Here is a 19344-nt window from a genome sequence, read left to right as displayed (position 1 = left end):
GCCACCAAGCCCTCCTGGACCAAGTGTAGCACACAATCTAAGTGACAGACATGAGATTATCACCCCAGTGCCTCGCCTTCCCCCCACCATTCTTCCAGACAGAAGCTTTGCTGTTGGAGACCTCAACCTTCTTCCTTCCAGGTCCCTTCCACAGGGGCGAGACATTGAAGAAAGCCCCCTCTCCTGATGTGAGGAGCAGATTCCGGCCCATCGTATGCCCCCTCAGCCTACCTGAGGCTGCTGTGACCTTGGGGACCTCAGGGAGCACCCTGGCTGGGAAGAAGGATGTGGGAGCTGTCTCTTTAAGAGCAGGAATGGGGTGAGAGAGCCCCAGAGCTTTAGGGAGTCCGACTTGTTCTCTACCTGCCCAGGTTTGCCTAGGGCGTGGCAGCTGCGTGCGGATAAAGGCAGGACTCAGGCTTAGCAGCCGCATTCCCTCCCTTGTCTCCCAGAACTTTCCAAGCCTTCTGGGGAGCCACACAGGTGAGCGGCTGGGGTCCCCTCCCTCCAACACCCTCTTGGCTCTGCCCCCAAACCACTCCAGCTTTCCCACTGATCTCTGTTAAAGACACTAACTAGAACTTCCTCCTTGCAAGGATTTTTCCGGGGGGGGGGTGCAAGGAGCAGGAGGCTGGAGATTAGACAAAGCATCTTCCATTGGCCTGATCGGGGTCCCCCCCACCCTGATCATTCTGCCTTGAGGGGGCTGGGTGAGTGAGCTGGGACGAGGGTAAGGTCCACATGTGGGAGCGGGGTGCCTGGGTGGATCGCGGGTGTCGGAGTGGACCAGAAGCATCTAGGTTGGGCATATCTGGGTGGACAGCGTTGGAGAGGGGTGCCTGGGTGGACGGGGGTATCCAGGTGGATCAGGGCCAGATTGAGGGTATCAGAGTGGATGCGTGGGCGGCAGGGTGGACTTGGGGTGTCTAGGGATTGAGGAGTGTGGGTCCTGGATACTTCTCAGGAAAGGGGATGGTGGCTTCCTGGGGAAGCTATAAAGTGGGGAGTTGGGTAGGAAATTCCAGGGACATGGGGGAGTCATTCTGCATGGGCTTGATGGCCACCATCACGGAGAGGCCAGCAGAGCGCAGACGGTGGAACCGGCCATCGCACTGGTGTTGGGACCTGCAGGGCGGGGAGGGAGCCCAGAGGGGTGTGCAGAGCCCCCATCTGCAGGCTGTCATCCTCTCCAAGTCCTCACACCAACTACAGTCCCTTCGGGAGCAGCTCAGGGCCCCTTCCAACAGCAGCCTGGGCCGGGAAGGGAAGGTGAGGGCAGCCTGCACTACAGGAGAGCCAGGCTAGAAAGTTTGCCCTGGGGCTGAGGTGCAGCTGAGATCACCCCTAGGTCTCCCCTGTGCCGGGGACGCCCGGACAGGCCCTGGGGATGGGGAGTAACAGAGCCCTCACAGCCGGGGGGACTTGGTGCATTCCATGGGAAGAGGTTTCAGAGCTGGGACTCTGGGCCCTGGGTGAAGCAGACAGCACTAAGCTGAGTGAGCCGGGGTCAAGAGGCTGTGGCAGCAACGTGGGGCGACCACGGTGCCAACATCATTGAGTGGCGAAGATTCTATGAGTGGGTAAGTGTGAAGAGCTGAGACCAGTGCCTGGCATGGGGTAACCGCTCAAGTAGGCCCTAGCTCTCACTACGGAGGCATCCTCTCGGGTGACAAAGCCTCATGAGGTAGCTTTATGTATTATTTATTTTTTAAGGACTTTATTTTTTTATTCATGAGAAACACAGAGAGAGGCAGGGACACAGGCAGAGGGAGAAGCAGGCTTCTCTCAGGGAGCCCGAGGTGGGACTCGATCACAGGACCCTGAGATCATGACCTGAGCTGAAGGCAGATGCTCAACCACTGAGCCCCCCAGGTGCCCACGAGGCAGCTTTAGAGGATAGGTGGTCCTCCTACAGACCTGCGCCCTGAGCCACCAGGCTGTCCTGCCCACACACCCGCTCCAGCTCTTCTCCCCAAATCTCTGGGGCCCTAAATGCCTTAGTAATGCTCCCCAAAGCTACAGGCCCCTTCCTGCAAGAAATGGTTGCATTTGAGTCCACTGTAGGGGGTTAACCGCTGAGAGGATTGCCAGGACCTGAGTGGGCACAGGGACAGGGAAGAGTGTGTGAGAATAGGCAGGAAGGAGAAAGAAACTCGAGGTGGGGGTTACGTGGAGGGTACGGAGAGAGATGGGTGGTTCTCTTCAGCTGTAGAGAGGATCCTGGGGATGGAGCAGGGAATGTCCAAGGGCTCAGTGAAATGAGGGCTGGGACAGATCACCTCCGGGGATGCCAGGGGGTGCAATGGGTGAAGACACAGCAAGGTCGCTGGGCAACGCCCAGCATAGGATGGGTCGGAGGACAGGCGAGTTCTGGCTGTCAGCATTTTGACAGTGTATGCTTGTGGCAGCGGAGCAGGGGCAGGGCTGGGCTGGGGCTGGGGCAGGGGCTGGGCAGGGCAGAGCCGGGGCTGGGGCTGGGGCAGAGGCAGGGGCAAGGGCTGGGGCAGGGGCTGGGGCAGGGGCTAGGGTAGGAGCAGGGGCAGGGCAGGGGCAAGGGCTGGGGCGGGGGCAGGGAGAGGACATGGGGCGTGCACAGAGAGATGGGGCTTATCTCAGGCACTCAGGATGGGGGCAGGGTGGGCTGATACCAGACCAGGAAAGGGACGGAGGGATTCTTTTTGCTGCACAGCCCTATCTGGGGAAAGAGGAAATAATGGCTGCCAGGAGGAGCTTGGCAGGAGCTGGGGCAGGGGCAGGGGCAGGGGTAAGGGCTGGGCAGGGGCAGGAGCTGGGGCAGGGGCAGGGGCAGAAGTGGGGCAGGGGCAGGAGCTGGCGCCGGCACGGGTAAGGACTGGGGTAAGGGCTGGGGCTGGGGCTGGGGCAGGGGCAGGAGCTGGGCAGGGTAGGGGCAGGGTAGGGCAGGGCAGCGCAGACCCAGGGCTCCGAGGGTTGTGGAGACAGATGGGGCTGGGGCTACAGCCAGGTGGCTCCTCCCTGCTCTGACCCCCCCCCCCCCCCGCACCTCCACCACCTCCACCCCAGGCTCCAGTGCTCTCCTCTGCACATCCTGCTCTGAGCAGCCTAAGGAGCCAGCTCCGGCCCGACCCGAGGCCCAGCCCAAGGTCTGCAGAGCCCGGGCAGGGCGGGCAAGCTCCGAGCTGTCTCTGGGAGACACACCCGGGAACCCGGGCCTCCTGCCACCTGGCTCCCAATATCCCGTTTCCCAAAACACCCCGAGGCCCTGAGAGTCCTGAGTGACAAACAGCGGCTGCAGAGCCAGGCTGCTTTAAATCCTGCTCCCTGGCAAGGTGACCCTGCGCACCCATTTTAACCTTTCAGGGCCTCAGTTTCCCCAACCGTAAGATGGGGATAGCAGCAGACAGCGCCTCCCTCTTTTGGTCACCAGGGCGATTCCCGTAAAGCCCCAAACCGGTGTCCAGTGAGTTATTACTGCGGCTCCTTGCCAGGTCTCCGTCGTCGCCCACCCCCCTGTACTCTGCGGCTCCTTCTTACCTTCCAGCCGGGGGTGGGGTGGTTAGTGCCAGCCTTTCTGCCCCGGGGCGAGCTGTGTACCCTGGGTGGGAGCAGAGTAGGAGAGGATCGGGAACCAGAGGCTCTGCTAAAGCTGGACCCTCCCCACCGCCCCCCCCCCACCCCTCCAGGCCAGCTCGCTGACATGCAAGAGGTGGTCCTGAGCCTGCTCATCTTCCTGGCAGGTGAGCACCTGTGCCCCGGGCCGCCTTTTCCCCAAACCCTTCCACTGAGGGGTGGCAAAGCCCCACCTGTGTGTGTGTGTGTGTGTGTGTGTGTGCGTCTGTGTGTTTCTCTGTCGTGCTTCCTGCCTCCCCTGTGGGGTGGTGACTACCCGGACAGCATCTCCTTGAGGGGGAACCGGTGGCTGCAAAGTACACACGGAGACAGCGGCTCACAGTGCTGCAGAGTCACCGTCTTGAGGCCTCCTTGATGGGACGGCTCAGCCCTGTGTGCTGTGTCTTTACCACCTCCCCAGCACCTTATTAGGAGAAGTAACTGGGAGCTTAGTGGATGCAGCAGCTACAGGAATCCTCAATTTCTCCAGCTGTAAAAATAAGGACAATACTGGTCCGTACTTAGTGCTGTCGTCGTGAGGATGATGCAAGTTAGTATGTGAAAAGCGGTTAGAACGGGGCCTAGTACGGAGTAAGCACTATGTGCTTGTGCTTTAAATATATTTAAAACTTATTAATGGCCCTTTGGCAAAAAGAACAGAGCTTAGGGCCAGAGCTCAGGTAGCCTGCTGCTTCTGGCCAGAATGTAATCCTAGTCCTTTGCTTTTATTGTATTTTTTATCCCTTACATTAGGCAAGACTGGCATTCCATTCAGGGTAGTGATAGAAAGCTGCATTTCTTTTAAATACAGTGTATTGGGTTTATAATTAGTAATTCGCTCTAAAAGGAAGTGGTGAGCACACACCAGAACAGGTGCGGTGTGGACGAGGCTCTGAGATGGGAACCGGTACCATCTGTCGGCGTGACAAGAATGTTGCTCCGTTTCTGCAGGAGGCAGGGTTAGCCAGGTGTCTGGAAGCACCAGGTGGAGGGGTGGTCCAAAGACACCCCGAGTAAAACCGATTTAGGGAGGCAGCATTCGGGCGGGGCTCACAGGGGTGGGGTTGGGGGGAAGTCCACATCTCCGGGGTTGGGGCCAGACCCCTGTGCCCTCAGCAGGTGTGTGTGGGGGGTGACTGTCCACCAGGGGACCCTCTCTCAAGGCCCCCGAGGCCCTGCGGCCCTGCCTGCTGGCGTTGCTGGGGCCAGCATGGCCATCCCCTCTCCTTCCTGCTTCTCCCAACAGGCCTGCCTGCCCTGGAGGCCAATGACCCAGAAGGTGAGTCGGACGCCTCTACCAGGCTCGCCCCCAAATTCTCCCCCGTGCCCCTGCCCTCCTGGCTGTTGTCCTGGATTCATGTTCTTTTTTTTTCTTTCCTTGCAGATAAAGACAGTCCTTTCTACTATGGTGAGAATTAGTGCCGCTGTCTCCCAGCCACTACCCCCCTCCCCACAGCCCACTTTGTGCCAAGGGGCCCCCACAGGTCGGGCAGGGGTCTGATGTGCGTGAAACAGGGGTGAGGATAGGAAGAGGCAGGGATGGGGGCGGGCACTGAACTGTCGACAATAATAAAAGGAACGAGCCCTGCCACTCTGGTCCTTGGGAAGGTTCCCTTCCAGCAGGAGAGACGCACACAGGAAGCCAGGCGGTTCACAAGGAGCCGTTGTTAGGGTTCAAATCCACTGCTGGGAGGAGGCTCGCCTTGCGACAACCACCTGGGTGGCCTCCCTGCTGTTGCTCAGACACAGCAGACACACTCCAAGCCTCCAGACCTTTGTGATCCCTCTGCCATGGCCCCCTGCCTTGCCTCCTCGGGTCCCTGCCCAGAGAGGCCTTCCCTGACCACCCTCCCTAAAAGAGCTGCCCTCTGACTTTTTGTTCCCTGGCTCTGCTTATTTGTCTTCAGGCAGATAAGCTTATCTCCACCTGACCTTCCATTAAATCTCTTATCGCTTGTTTGTTGGGTAAAGGGAGGGCTGGGGGGCTGCTGTCCTCTCGGCTCCGTGTCCCCAGCTCCCTGCCCGTCATAAGGCGCCCAATACCTACCTGTCGAATGGAGGGAGGTTGGGCTGGGGAGGACACAGGCAGGCATCGATCGCCTCCTCTGGGTTTCTCCTAGACTGGCAGAGGCTCCGGATCGGTGGGCTCATCTGTGCCGCGGTTCTGTGCACCATCGGCATCATTGTCCTCTTGAGTGAGTGGGGACCCTGGTGGCTGAGCTGGCAGGGCAGGGCTGTGGGTCCCCTCCCCCCAACCGTTCCTTCTCCCCCAACAGGTGGGAAATGCAAATGCAAGTTCAGCCAGAAGCCCAGGTAAGATGGGTTCCCTGCGTGCCCGCTTCACACTAAGCAGTGAACACATTTCACCGGTGAAAAGAGCTAAATCTTGCAGAAAGAGGCCTCCCAGCTCTGCCCTGGAGAATTCCCGCCACTAAGATTTCCCAGGTTTATTCTTCAGAGCTGATAGTCTTCAGAGGGCCCTGAATCCTGAAAAGCTTTGCTCCCATTCCAGGAAAAATAGCCAGGAAGCTATGTCGGGGCAAGCTGAGAATCCTCTAGGCTTGAGGGAGAGGACAGGTGGGTGGATACAGATCTCACCACTTTTCTTTCCCTAGCCACCATCCGGGGGACGCCCCACCTCTCATCACTCCAGGTAAGACAGGAACAGAATGGGCGTGCAGGGAACACAGGATGGGAGGGGTGGGCGCGTGGGAGCGTGCATGCTCGTGTGCGCACGTGCCTGGGGGAAAAAACTCCATCTGCTCTCACAAGCGGACCCATCATCTCTCCCAGGCTCTGCCCAGAACTGCTGAGGATGCATCACCCAAAAGGACATAGAGGTCCCTTCTCTTGCCTCAAGTCCTAGCTCTGCACAGGAGCCCGGACACCAGGATAGAATTCTCCTTCCTTGCCTCAGACCACCTTGCCAGGGCTTCATCTTACCTCTCTCTGGAGGGGTCTTTTTGCTCAATTTGTATTCTTAAAATTGATCTCGCCTCCTGTCCAAAGAGCCTCAAGACTCCCTATGTGTACACGGGGGTGGGCTTTTGAGGACTGGAAGGTGGATGCACACTGGCAGCTGGTGCAGAAGCTGGAAGCTGAATCTCCTTGTTGGGAAAAGCCCAAGACCTGCTGAGTGGCATGCGGCCCACCCTCCGCCTCCAAGGCTAGGGGAACCACAAGCACAATTTAAGATTTTTCTAGTAGCCAAATGGGGGACACTTTGGGGGGTGAAAGAGAGCTCTAACCAGATGCACTGCTGGGACGTTCAAGGGGACACTGAGACCATCCCAGGAAAACAAAGATGTGGATGTTCCTACTATGATATGAGTAGTCAGACAGCTTATGATTTTAATAGTAAGACCGCATGACCCTCCTACCCACCCCCGAGACCCCACTTTATTATAGAAAACCCTTCCTAATACCCAGCTGTCCCCGTGAGGCCTTTAAATAATGCCCCACGGCACTCCTAGTAATGTATAGTGGCCATATGGTGTGAGAACCCCCAAGGAGCCACAGACTCCTCTGAAACCCCCCGATGCCCAGGAAGATCTCCAAGATGCCCCCGAGGGCCACCCTATGAAATGCCTTAAACCCTTTAAAACACCCAAAATGATCTCCTACAATGCCCTGAGACAGGACCCCAAGAAGAGACCCACAATAATCCAGCGACTTGTCCCCTAATAAGGCCCTAGAATCCCTTGAACATCCCATGACCCCCCCCCCCAACCATGAGCTCACACTCATGGGGCAAGCGAATGCGCACCAGGGCAGCCAAGATGCACCCCCGGGACCCCTCCACCCCCCATAATACAGCTCCTGGGACAGCACTCCCGCCCCCGCCCACGCCACTCAGGAAACACCGTCTCCCAAGTATCCCCACCCACGAGCGCGGCAGGTGCACAGCGCGTTTATTGAGCTCATACACTTCCGGTCCTCAGCCCCGCCCCTCGGCGGAGACGGGCAGCTCCCGCTTGCCCACCTGTTCCCCCGCGCACGCGCAAAGGGCCCACACGCTGGGCTTCCGCCTCGGCAGCGGGCAATGCGCACAGCAGCAGAGGACCTTAGCAAGCCCGGCGGGGAACCCCGCCCAGCGACTGATGACGTCACGGAGGCGGGCGCTAAAAGCGATTGGCCGGACTGCGCTCAGGGGGAGGGGACGGCTGGCGGCTCCTCGGCCCTTTCCCCGGGAGCGGGGAGGGTGGGTGCGGGCGGGACGGGGAGTTCCGGACCTCGTGGGGCTCTGCACGTCACCCCCGGCGCGGCCTCTGTACCCCGGCTCCTTGCAGCGCCCCGGCCCGAGCCCCCACGTCATCCTTAGAGACGTGGCGTCAGACCGGAGGGCCAGCTCTCGCCTTGAACTTGGCCTGTGGTCAGGACCTCGCAGGCACCGGCACCCCGAGGAGGGCCAGGAGGCCGGTCCAGGGGGGTGTCCAGAGGCCTGGGACTGCCGCCGCCGGTGCCCCTTCCCTCCGGGCCATGCCCAAGGTCCCCGCGGGTCTCAGGCGCTCAGGTCTAACTCGTGATGCTGGTAGATCTGCGTGGGGCCCTTGAAGCAAGCGGCGAAGAGGAAGCGTCTGCCGGCCATGGTGACGTGAGCAAAGGCGCGAGGGGCCACCAAGGCTGGGGGCCCCAGCTCCTGCAGTGGCTCCAGGAGCCCCTTGTCAGGCTCCAGGCGGAAGACCTGGCTGAAGGCGAAGTCGCTGCCCAGGATGGCCAGCTGGTCCCTGGCGATGAGCAGGGGCTGGAAGACGTGGGCACCTCGCGAGGGAAGTTGCTGCAGCAGGCGGAACATGGAGCCGTCCCAGCGCATGACCTGTGAAGTGTGGCCGCTGGTTAGGGCCTGGGCTCCAGGAGGCCCAGGTCTGCCCGTGTCCTCGGGGCTTCAGAGCACCTGCAACGGCCTGGAGGTCCCTAAACTCCCACAGCTTTCTTACCTTCACACCTGTCACCGCCCAGCTGCCCAGGCCCCAGACTCGAGGTCGTTCTTGGCCTCTCCCTCGCTCTCCCTCGCACCCCACATAGAATCCGTCGGTTTTTCCTATGAGGGTGTCTATTTCTCCGTCTCCTCTGGCCGCACTCCGCCCCGCCACAGTCACCTCCCTCCGTGACGGCAGGCTCTTCCCTGGGCTCTCCGCTCCCATCCCTGCACCCACAGTCTGCTCCCTACATACGTGTCCTGTGAACGCCTGACTCAGCCTGTAGGCCCAGAGCGCTCCACTTGGCCGTTCCTCACCCCAGAAGGGGAATGCTGGGGGGGGGGGGCCCTCAGCCTTGGGGGGTCCAGCGTGTGGTGGTTGTGGCCAAATGTAAGTCTTAGAGTGCGTCATTGTTACAGAGCTGGGGTTAGGGACCAGTGTCAGGGTTGGGGGTAGGAAGTGGCTTATGGTCAGCCAGCCTTGAGGAGTCATAGTGGTCTTGGAGTCGGTGTTGGGGTGGCCAGATGTCAAGGATCAGTACACTAGGTGGGGTCAGAGTTCGAAGGTCAGGTCAGAGTTTGAGTTTGAAGGCTTGCGTGCAAGGCGGGGTCAGTGCCGGAAGACCAGTCCACATCAGGTGGCCGTCGCTGAAAAGCCACCCCCGGGGGGATTCGGCTTGGCCCCCACCCCGAGCAGGCCCAGCCTCACCATGGAGTCCCCGATGTAGCGCGTCAGGCACAGGAACACGTCCCCGCCAGCCTGGAAGTGGCGTGTGGCATAGACGTCCTCGGCCTCGGGGATGTCCGTGCGCCTCTCGAAGCGGCCCCCGAGCCAGTGGAAGAGCACGGGCCGCTGCGAGGCGGAGGCCAGCAGCAGGTGCGGCCGGCCGTCCAGCTCCAGGGCCTCAGCGTCCGTGTCCCGGTGCCAGGCGTGCAGGCTCTGGCGGGGGTAGAAGCCGGGCCCGTCCTGGCACAGCAGCGTGGTGCTGCCCGCCTTGGAGGCGTCGGCCACCACGAAGCAGGGCTGCCCGTCCAGCCACAGGAGCTCGGCGTCATTGGGCCGCAGCAGCCGCCGCGGGGCCAGGGCCTGAGTGGGCGCCAGGCGTAGGCCGGGGCCGGGCCGGGCCCACAGCTGGGAGCCCCCCCACAGGCGGGCGGCCAGCACGAAGAGGCGCGGGCCCAGGACCAGCGGCTTGCAGGACACCACGGAGGGCGCTGTGGGGGCGTCGGGGAGCAGGCCCCGGGTTAGGCCGCCAGCAGGGCAGGCCCACCAGGCGGCTGTGGGGCGCGGGGAGGATGAGGACGGAGGCGGGGCGCTCACCGGACAGCTCTTCCTCGGGCCGGAAGCGCTGCAGGCTGTAGTCCCAGGCCAGGATCAAGCAGCGGCCGGCAAAGGGCTGTGCCAGGACCATGTGGGGCTCCCCCTGGTAGGAGAAAGACTCCACGCCCAGCGCCGACTCCCCGACCGTCTGGAACCAGGACAGCTCTGGGGGTGGCGGGAGAGAGTCAGGCAGGCCCCGGGGGACCCCGAGGGCCCTCGTCGCCGAGCCTCGGTTTGCACATCTCTGCAACGAGGACCACTGCGGTGTGCGCCCCAGCGGGACTTACAGCGGAATCTTTCTATCGGTTGGTGGATCAAGTCACGACAAGATGGTGATCCTTGATTTCCTAAGCTGCCTGTCATCAACTCATTGCTTAGGAACCGCATGGTTATTCCTTCATTCACCTCCCCAAGCTCCCTCTGGGGGACATCCCATTCCGTCCGTTTTACAGACGAGGGAGCTAAGGCTGAGAGGCTCAGGCAGCCGGTTGCGCAGCACGATCCATCCTTCCCCCCTTCCATGAAAGAACTGGGGCGCAGAGCTGGCCAGCTGCAGGCCACCTTATCCCAGCGCTGCCCCCGACGCCTCCCTCCTGATATTAGGTGTGGCCACGTCCAGGCCGGGTTCCCAGCGGAAAAGAGCGAAGTGATGGGGGCAATGCTCGCTGGCTCCTTTGGCAACGGCTCCCCTGGACTTGGTCTCTTTCCCCTTCTCCCCATGACCTGGCAGATGGATGTGTGACAACTCTGTTTCATCCACGAGAAAACCAGGACGACACCCGGGGGCTGCCCCACCCGCCTGGACTGCTCACCTCAGACCCTTCGGTCGTCTTTAATTCGTGGTATTTCGAGCCTCTTTGTTACAGCAACTTAGCTTTTACGGTATTGATGCACCAAGGTGGCCCGGCACGGTGAGGGGGGAGCCGGGTGATGGACCCCTGGTTATAATACCCCACTCCATGTGCGAGGCCTTGTTTCCAGGCCCCAGGGTTGAAGCAACGAACCGAGCTACCAAGGATGCCCACGCAAAGGTGGGTCTATTAAAAATGTCCATCATATCATCACCCCCTCTCCCTGCTCGAAAACCCCCCGCGGGTTCCCCCAGCCTTTAGAGTAAAGTCCACTCTGCTGTCTGTGGGCTTTCAAAGTCCTACACAGTGAGGCCCCTGCTGCCTTCAGCCTGACCTGTGTCTTTCCCTTCACTCAGTCCCCCAAGGTGCTGCCTGCCTGTGATCTGCAGGCAGGACAGACTGCTGCCTCAGGACCCTTGCACATGCTGTTCCCTCTCTCTTGAGTGCCCTTCCCTCTGAACCTCACTGAACTACATCTGGATGTAAAGCCAACTCTTCAGAGAAGCCTTCTCCAATGCCCCTTGGAAGGTGGGACCGCTCCGTCCCCTTCATCTCCCTCATCGCTCCCTGGGTTTGCAAAACGTGTAGCATACATTTGTTTCTGCAGCATTTTGTTTAATATCTACATCCTCACCCACCAGGGCTTCTGAGGGCAGGGCCCACGGCCATCTGGGTTACCATGGTGCGCCCATCGCCTCTCACAGGGCAGGACACAGAGTGGCCCTCAGTGACTGCTTGTGACCCTAAGTCAACTTCTCTGGTTCTAGGAGTCCCACAAACCAAAAACACGTCTTATGCTGAGATGATGGTAAGAATTGATGATTATATTAGTAGCCTTCGGATTTGATCTCAAATACCCACTCCTTTGGGAAGCCGTCCCTGGCCCTCCCGCTCCACCTTCCCCTGGCACTGGCCCTGGCTTGGGGCGCCTGCAGGTGGGCTTCCCCCATCCCAGCCCTGAGCACTCCAGGCTCTCACTCTCCACCGTCTCTGTGCTGCAGGCTCCAGGAGGGCCAGAGCCGGGGCCATCTTCATCCCTGCTGTGCCTCTTGCATGGCCCAGGACCCATAAAGGTGCCAAAACATATTTATGGAAAAGCAAAATAGCAAGTATCATAGCAAGTATTTGTAAATGGTCACTTTTTATATGAATAACAACCACCAGAGTGAACACTTGTGAGGGCCTCCCATCCAAGGCTCTGCGCCAAATGCGGGCGTGGGTGGATGCATCACTGAATTCTCGCTGCAATCCTATGTCACGGCTTATTACCTCCATTTTACAGATGAGGAAACTGAGGCTCAGGGAGCCGATGCTCATGCCCAGGGTCTCACAAGCTGGGAAACAGCAGAGCAGGGAGCGAGGTGAGCCCTCCAGCCCTGGGAGCCATTCCCCTGATCTCCCGCCTTCTTCTGGAACCCCTGCGGTCCCTCCCACCCTGCCGGGAAAGCCCCCACCTATGGCTCTGCACTTGAACGTCTTGGGGTCCAGGTGGCGGAGCTGCATGTGGGCCAGAGCGGTGGGGCCGGCGCAGGCCCCGGTCCCCACGCTGGCATTCACGGTGGGCATCCACTGCAGCAGCCAGAGGACACGGCAGTCACACTGGAACGGGTTCCCGCGGAGGTCCCTGGGGCAAGAGGCCGGGGAGGGGCTGCGACCTGGCTTCCACCCCCCTGGAGGCCACGTCCGCCGCCCCCTCCCCGGGCAAAGGTTCAGGATGGGGCCCCAGAGGCGGTGTGTGAAAAATACGGAAGAACCATCGCATACTGATCTGTGTCGACCAAAAGTGGGCACAGCCATTCCCGTCCCTCTCCAGCAACCCCAGACTCCCCGGAGCCACCCAGCCCCCTTGAGCCTCACACATGAGTTAGGGTCTCCAGGCCTCGGAACAGGAATCTGGGGAGGGTCTCGAGATTATTATTGGCCAGGCTCCTGGTGGAAGGAGAGAAGGAGGAGGGGCTGTCACCAGCTACCCGGCTCCCCTGTGTCCCTGGGTGCTGGGGCTGGGGCTGGGGGGCTGTCTGGGTGGGCTGGTGAGCGAGTGGGGGAGGCACGCACAGGTGTGTGAGTGAGCGAAGTCCTCTGAGCGCGTTCTTAGAGATGGAGCCAATCTCATTGTCCTCAATGAAGCTGTGGAGGGAAGGTGGGGTGAGGGGGAGGCCCTCGGGTCCCTGCGGTGGCCCCGGAGCGTTTGGGGAAACTCAGCCCACCGAAGCCTCCCCAGGAAACTCTCCTCCCCAAGGTTCCAGACTATCATCCCAGGAGCCAAGAACCTAACCCTGGGCTCACTGCCAGCCTGACAGTGAGCACTGCCACCGCATCACCACCACTGCCACCACAGGACCACCGACACCAGCACTCGCTCCAGTATCACCGCCAGCACCTCCACCGTCATCCATCTGACCAACACCTGTGCCCCTGTCGCCATCACCAACCCCGGTGCCAATGACTGTTACTGTCATCCATACCATACTGTGCCACCACCGCCACCAGCACCAGCATCACCACCCACTCCCGTCGTCCACACCAACAGCATCGTCGCCAAGCCTTACCCAGCTATACTGATAAGCGTCACCGGCAACACAGCCTTCACGGTGGCCCCAACAGGACGGCCACCGTCATCAACACTGCCACCGTTATCGAAGGCTTCAGCACAGGTACCAGCGTTGCCAATACCAACGTCACCGTTATCCCCAGCATCACCACCACCACAACTTCCATACACATCAACACCTCCATCATCGCCACCAAACCCGGGGCCAGCAACGTTGCCCTTGCACCAACACCAGCAGCCCCCACAGCCGTTGCCAACAGCGACACTGATGCTGTAATTATCAACACCCACAACACTGATAGTAGCAACACCAGCCCCTCAAACTTCATTGCCAGCACCAGCACCAGCGCCATTGGGTCTGCCATTGTGACCAACATCATCCCCACTTCATCGTCCTCAATAATGTCACCCCTTCCCTGTGAGCAGCAGCGACAGGATCACCATCAACACCGTGATCACTGACACCAGCATTGGTGTCACACTGTCACCACCGCCGCCACCACCACTACCACCACCAGTACCACCATCACCACCATCACCACCTCAGAGCTGTTTCCTGTTCATTTGAAGTATTTCCTTATCTCTGGCCTCTTTTACTCTCCCTGGGCTCCCCTAAGTCAGGTAGAGAGCCAGAAACAGTCTTGGGGCTGTGGATCTTGTGGCACAGAGAGGGGAGGTGAGCAGGCCGGGATCACACAGCTGAGCAGGAGCCCAAGACGCCAGGCCTCTTGCCCTCCAGGAGGGACCCTTGTCCAGACACTCCCCCTACCCATGCCAATAAGGCCCTACCTGCGTCTACTCTCAGAGCCTCAGATGGCCCCCCCCAACTTCCTCTCCCAAGCCCCCACCCCTGTCCCCATCCCCTGGCCTCACTCACAGGTACCGCAGGTGGGACAGACCCGCAAAGGCATCGTCCTCAATCACTGAGAAGGAGTTGGATGTGAAGAGGCTGCCAAGGGAGCAAGAAGAGTTTTTTCCCCAAAATTACTGCCCCCCATGAGATTTAAACATTGGCTCCCACCTCCACCCACATGGACATGGTCACACACACCCGTACGTGCACGTACACCTCTGTGCACCCCCCCCCACGTACCTGTGCCAACACCCACCCACTCCCTCGAGCTAGTCCTCGGCTCAGCTGAGCCGCACTCACAGCAGGTGTAGGGTGGGCACCCTCAGGAAGCTGCCGGCCTTCAGCTGGGTGACTCCAGTCCTAACGAGTGAGCTGGGGACGGAGGAGAAAACCACCCCAATGCTCTGGTCCCGCCCCAGAGCCGTCTCCTGTTTGGGGGACACTGGCACCCCGCCCCAACCCTGGATGTCTTTCCTTTCCATCCTAGGGAAACAGGCATTGGCCCTCCTCACTTGGCAAGGATCCTGGCAACATCCAGCCCTCCAACCCCTGCTGCCCCGCGCCCCCCACCTGGAACCCCAAATGCTGCCCTGAGCTTTGGAGTTTCCCTTCGGCTCCTGTCCACATCCCAGCAGCTCCCTTCGAGGCATCCCGACAGCCCTTGCTGCCCACCTCCCAAGATCCTGGAGGGTCCCGGCTTCCTCGGGGACCCCCCACGCCCTGCCCCCGGCCCCTGGGGCCCCAGGTCCTCACCCACTGTGACACTCACAGTGACAGCAGCGTCGGGGAGAAGCTGTCGGGCAGGTCCGGAGAGCCCTCGCACAGGGCGCTGTCCTTGGAGCAGGAGCAGCTCAGGGGGCACTTTCCCTTGGGGGGCCTCCAGGCGCCGGCCCCGGCCAACAGCAGCAGCAGCAGCACGCCCGCCCCTCCCATGCCCCCTCACCCCTGCCGCCGCCGCTCTCTGCTGCCCACCCGCGCGGTGGGTGACTCGGGGCCACTACCTCCGCCCCGCCGGGCGGCCCCCCATCCGGCCGGCTGGCACAGCGCGGCCGCCGCGCCTCTCCCTTCTCCGTCTCTCCTTCAGCTGCTTCTCTTCCTGTATGCCCTGGGCGTCTAATTTTCTTAGTTCTCTCTCTCTCTCTCTCTCTCTCTCTCTGACTCAGTGAGTTAGTCCGCTTCCCACTCTCTGTCTTTAGTTCCGTTTGTCTCTCTATCTCTGTTTCTTTGTCTCTCTCTGTTTCTGTCTCTGTCCGTCTGTCGGCCTGTGTGTGTGTGTGTGTGTGTGTGTGTGTCCCTCTGTCTGGTGTCTTTATTTCTCACCGCCCCTTCCAATTCCCCTTCTCCCCTTCCTCCCACGCCCCTTCTCCTTGGAGGTTTGGGAAAGGGACTCACTGGGGCACCGGGTGTGCCGCTGGGCACTGCCGCAGCGGGAGGAGGGGGTTAGAGGCCATAGGAAGAGCGGCCCTAAGGAAGGGACTGGATGGCCCCATGGGAGGGGAGGGGCTGCAAGGGCTGGAGCTGCCCTGACCCCTCTCAGCCAGCCCCCTCCCCAGATTCCCCCTCCACCCCGCTCCACCCCACTCGGAGTGTGAGGAGATGTCACCAGGGTGGGGAGTGGATGGCTCTGCAGGTGGGGGTGGGGTGGCAGGAGCGACCCCGGGGAAGGGGGGGTGCTGGTCCCATCCTGGGCTCCCCCAGCCAGCCCCCTCCCCGGAGGGTGTGATGAGCCGGGGCACCAAGCCTCAGAGGGGGCCAGCTGCTCCCTCTGGTGGCCACACTCGGCGGGACAGCAGCCCTGCCCGGAGCCCACAGCCGCCGGCCCTGCCTCAAATTAACCCCCTGAGTGCCAACCACCCACTGGGATTAGGAGCCGACTCCAGGGGAAACCGATGGTGAGGATGCCACCCCCTTCCTCGGCGTTGGCTCTGCGCTAGGCCCTGTCCTGACACTTCGTCTCTCAGCTCATGCTGAGCTCCCCGCACCCTCTGAGGCTGATCCTCTTACGTGGCTGTTTTACAGATGGAAACACTGAGGAGGGAGGTCAAGTCAACTTGAGATTTGGGTTAGGGACTGGGGCAGGGCCAGCTCTGGAGCCCAAGCAGCCAGCTCCAGGGCCTCTCCGCATGACTTTGTGTTCCCTCTTGGGGGACCAGAGCTCATGGATATTGGTCATTTTCATTTGGACTAAGGTTTTAGCAATTTGGATAGATTCTGTCCATTAAGTAAGAAAAAAAAATACAGACACCTGGTGGCTCAGCGGTTGAGCATCTGCCTTCGGCTCAGGATGTGATCCCCGGGTCCTGGGATCGAATCCCACTTGGGGCTCCCCGCACGGAGCCTGCTTCTCCCTATGCCTGTGTCTCTCGAGAATAAAGAAATTAAGCCTTTTAGAAAGAAAGAATTAAAAAAAGAAAAAGTAATAAATGACACTTGTACCCAACCCGAAATAGTCGTAGTAATAATCATTGAGCCCTTGCTGTGTGCCTGACCTAACACGAATGTGATCAGCTCCCACAACAACCCTGTGAAGGGAGTCATACTACTGGTCCCCACTTTGCAGATGGAAAAAATGAGGTATGAAGAGGTTTATCGATTCACTTCATGGCCCTGGACTGAACTAAACCAACCCACCCCCCTCCCCACCCTGAGGAAAACACACAGCCTCTCTGGCTACGGCCACGCACACCCAGAAGACTCGGAGGTCAAGAGGCTCAACAGCACCAGCTCAGGAGGGATCACAGACTCAGCTCTGCGTGGCTCCGGCAAGTCATCTGGCTCCCTGGTCCTCAGTTTCCCCGTCTGTCAAGTGGGGCAATTGGTGGCTCCCACTTCCCCAATGTGTAGAACAGTCCATGAGATGAGGGGGGCGGTGGCCCCCGCTTGTGGGTCAGCGCAGGGCGGGCCCCCCACGGTGGTCGGCAGGCCTGCAGGTGAATTCTGGATCCCAGCGCTTGTCCTGCACCCGGAATGGCTCTGTGATTTGAGCAAGGCCTTCGGGACTTGGTTACCTCGGCTATAAAGCAGAGGTGATAAACTTCTTTCCAAAGCCTTTGCAAAGATGAAGAACTTGTGCCAGGGACACAGTGGGGACACAGGCGTAAATCCATACAGCGTCCCCGGCCAGCAGCGTTCTCACTTGGGTTTGCAAAGAGAATGACAATGACGACAGTGACACTAGCTAACCTTTTTTTTAGTCACTTACTGTTGGCCAGGCTTTGTTCTAGATGCTTTCCATGGATCACTTCAGATAATCATCCCAGCTTCCCTCTGAGGTGACTACGATTTTACCTCTGTGCTACGGTAGGAGAAACTGAGCCTCAGAGCGGTTATGTCATGTGCCCAACGTCACCTAGCACGGAAGTGGCTGAGCTGCTCCACTCTGGAGCTGTCGGCCTTGTGAGGAGGAGGTGCCAAGGACTGGCTGCAGCTGGCCGGGTGCCCCCAGCCCTGCTTGACTTCCCTGCTCCGCTGTCAGCCCTCCCCACGGCTGCATAAACATCCTGGTTATCATTAACCAAGGCCTGCTGGTGACCCAGGGGTGCAGGGCCACGGGGGGCAGAGGCTCAGATGTACAGGGATGAGGGTGCATTTCAAAGCCACCTCTGAGGCTCCTCTGAGACCGCACGCACACACACACACACACACACACACACACACACACGTATCGTGGAGCACTAGCTATGCCTGTGCCGAGTGCGAGCGTGTCCACCTGCCCCTGAAACTGCGTCCTACAGAGTCGGAGCCCACGTCTGACTCTTTCAGCGTGCCGGCGGTTTCTGTCCTTAACCACCAGGGACCTCAGGAGAATTAGCTCCACTGTGCTGACCCTTGTTTTGCTCATCTCTAAAACGGGGTTCATAATAGGACTGTGTTGGGTTCACAGGCCTCTGAGCCTGCCTCAGCGTTTCACATACGCTTTTGGTGATTTCTCCATTTTATAGGACAGAAAACTAAGGCATAGAGAGGTCGTATGGGCTGCTCAATGTCGCACAACCACCAGCGGCAGAGCTCAGACCCGGCCCCAGGTTTCTCTGTCACCTGTACCTACAAATCTGGCCCGCTCGTGAGGACACCGTGTGCTGTTCTCCAGAGAGTCCTACAGGCCACATGAGATCAGGGAAGGGGGGTGGTTGGGGTTAAACACATCACCACACATTGGGTGGTGTCTCCAAGTGTGTCAACACAAGTTGTAGGCCTGTCTGCCTATGGCCGAGTGGCCAGCTATGTCCTATTTGCCCGTGCATGAGGGTATGAACACTGTGTGTGTGTGTTTTGTGGTTGTAAGAGTGGCCGGTCTTACACCTGAGTCCTTTACAGAGTTTCTGTCTCTCTTTGTACCCGCAGAGGTATATGCAGGTACCCACGTGCATATGTACATGGTCTGTGGGCCTTCGCATCTCGGAAACTGTGGGAGGGCTGGCTGGGCGTCCGTGCTTTTGAATGTATTGATGTGTGGTGTGTGTACTGGTGTGTTAATGTACAGCCATTTGTGAGTGCGTCTTCACAAGGGTGTGGCCATTTGTAAGGGTGCACACTTGTGTGAGGTCTTTGTGTCTCTGTACGGGCATCCACGCGTGTGTGTGTGTGTGTGCGTGTGTATGGCATGCGTATACAAATGTATCTGTCCGTGTTTTGTGACTGGTGTAAGAAGTATGGGCTGTACGGGTGTGTCTTTGGGTCTCTCCGCGGGTGTGTTATCCTCTGTGTGTCTGTCTCTGTGTTTGTATGTAGGAGCACATACGTATTTGTTTGATTTTCTGCCTACGTAAATGGAGTCGTGTGTGTGTGTGTGTGTGTGTGTGTGTGTGTGTGGTGTGCACTCCTGGGTGAACTCACCATCAGCAGCAGACAACGGACACACACTGAAATGCTCCCACAACAGCCCTGCGGGGCCCACCAGGTCTCCGCAGAACGCTGGGGTCAGGGGTCAGTGGGCTCCGAAGCATTCAGACAGGGTGACCTTAGGCCCCGACCGGCCCAATGCCCAGGGAGCCTCCCAGAAAATCCCCGACACCCACCGGCCCACCGCAGGGCAGAGGCTCTCTGAGGCACCCGGGGCGGAGCGTGGGTGCCTGCCTGCGTGGGTGCGGGTGCGTGTCCTGAGCCGGAGCTCCCTGCCAGCACCCTCCCCCGCGATCCCGCCCTGGCTCCTCCATCTGAGCTGAGAGAGTTAACCTAGCGGGCCAGGGCGGTCTGGGCTGGGGGCCGCCCCCTGGCCCCCCTCCAGCCCGGGCTCCAGTTACAGCTGCCGGTTGGGGAGGG

The 19344-nt window shown here is 59.9% G+C and overlaps 2 protein-coding genes across 3 annotated transcripts; one reads left to right on the top strand and one right to left on the bottom strand.

Moving 5' to 3' along the window:
• Positions 1 to 400: 400 nt before the first annotated feature.
• Positions 401 to 6596, top strand: FXYD3 (FXYD domain containing ion transport regulator 3). Of its 2 annotated transcripts, XM_055310974.1 has the most exons (8): positions 412 to 483; positions 3663 to 3716; positions 4835 to 4867; positions 4973 to 4996; positions 5709 to 5783; positions 5865 to 5901; positions 6204 to 6241; positions 6382 to 6596. In XM_055310974.1, the coding sequence occupies exons 2-8, from the start codon at positions 3677 to 3679 to the stop codon at positions 6399 to 6401; spliced, it is 267 nt and encodes an 88-aa protein (XP_055166949.1). In that variant the 5' UTR covers positions 412 to 483; positions 3663 to 3676; the 3' UTR covers positions 6402 to 6596. The 2 variants fall into 2 exon arrangements, with proteins under 2 accessions (XP_055166950.1, XP_055166949.1); XM_055310975.1 differs by having other exon boundaries at positions 401 to 483; positions 5709 to 5901.
• An 886-nt stretch (positions 6597 to 7482) lies between these two features.
• LGI4 (leucine rich repeat LGI family member 4) lies at positions 7483 to 16680 on the bottom strand. The gene is made up of 9 exons (XM_055310973.1): positions 14852 to 16680; positions 14383 to 14454; positions 14107 to 14178; positions 12734 to 12805; positions 12536 to 12607; positions 12133 to 12302; positions 9828 to 9992; positions 9216 to 9721; positions 7483 to 8404 (listed from the first exon to the last, which is right to left on the bottom strand). Exons 1-9 carry the CDS (start codon positions 15013 to 15015, stop codon positions 8090 to 8092), a joined length of 1608 nt encoding a protein of 535 aa, XP_055166948.1. The 5' UTR covers positions 15016 to 16680; the 3' UTR covers positions 7483 to 8089.
• Positions 16681 to 19344: the final 2664 nt, after the last annotated feature.

This window comes from Nyctereutes procyonoides, unplaced genomic scaffold, assembly GCF_905146905.1.
Source record: "Nyctereutes procyonoides isolate TBG_1078 unplaced genomic scaffold, NYPRO_anot_genome, whole genome shotgun sequence".
NCBI lineage: Eukaryota > Metazoa > Chordata > Mammalia > Carnivora > Canidae > Nyctereutes > Nyctereutes procyonoides.
This window is presented reverse-complemented; position numbering and strand designations above follow the sequence as displayed.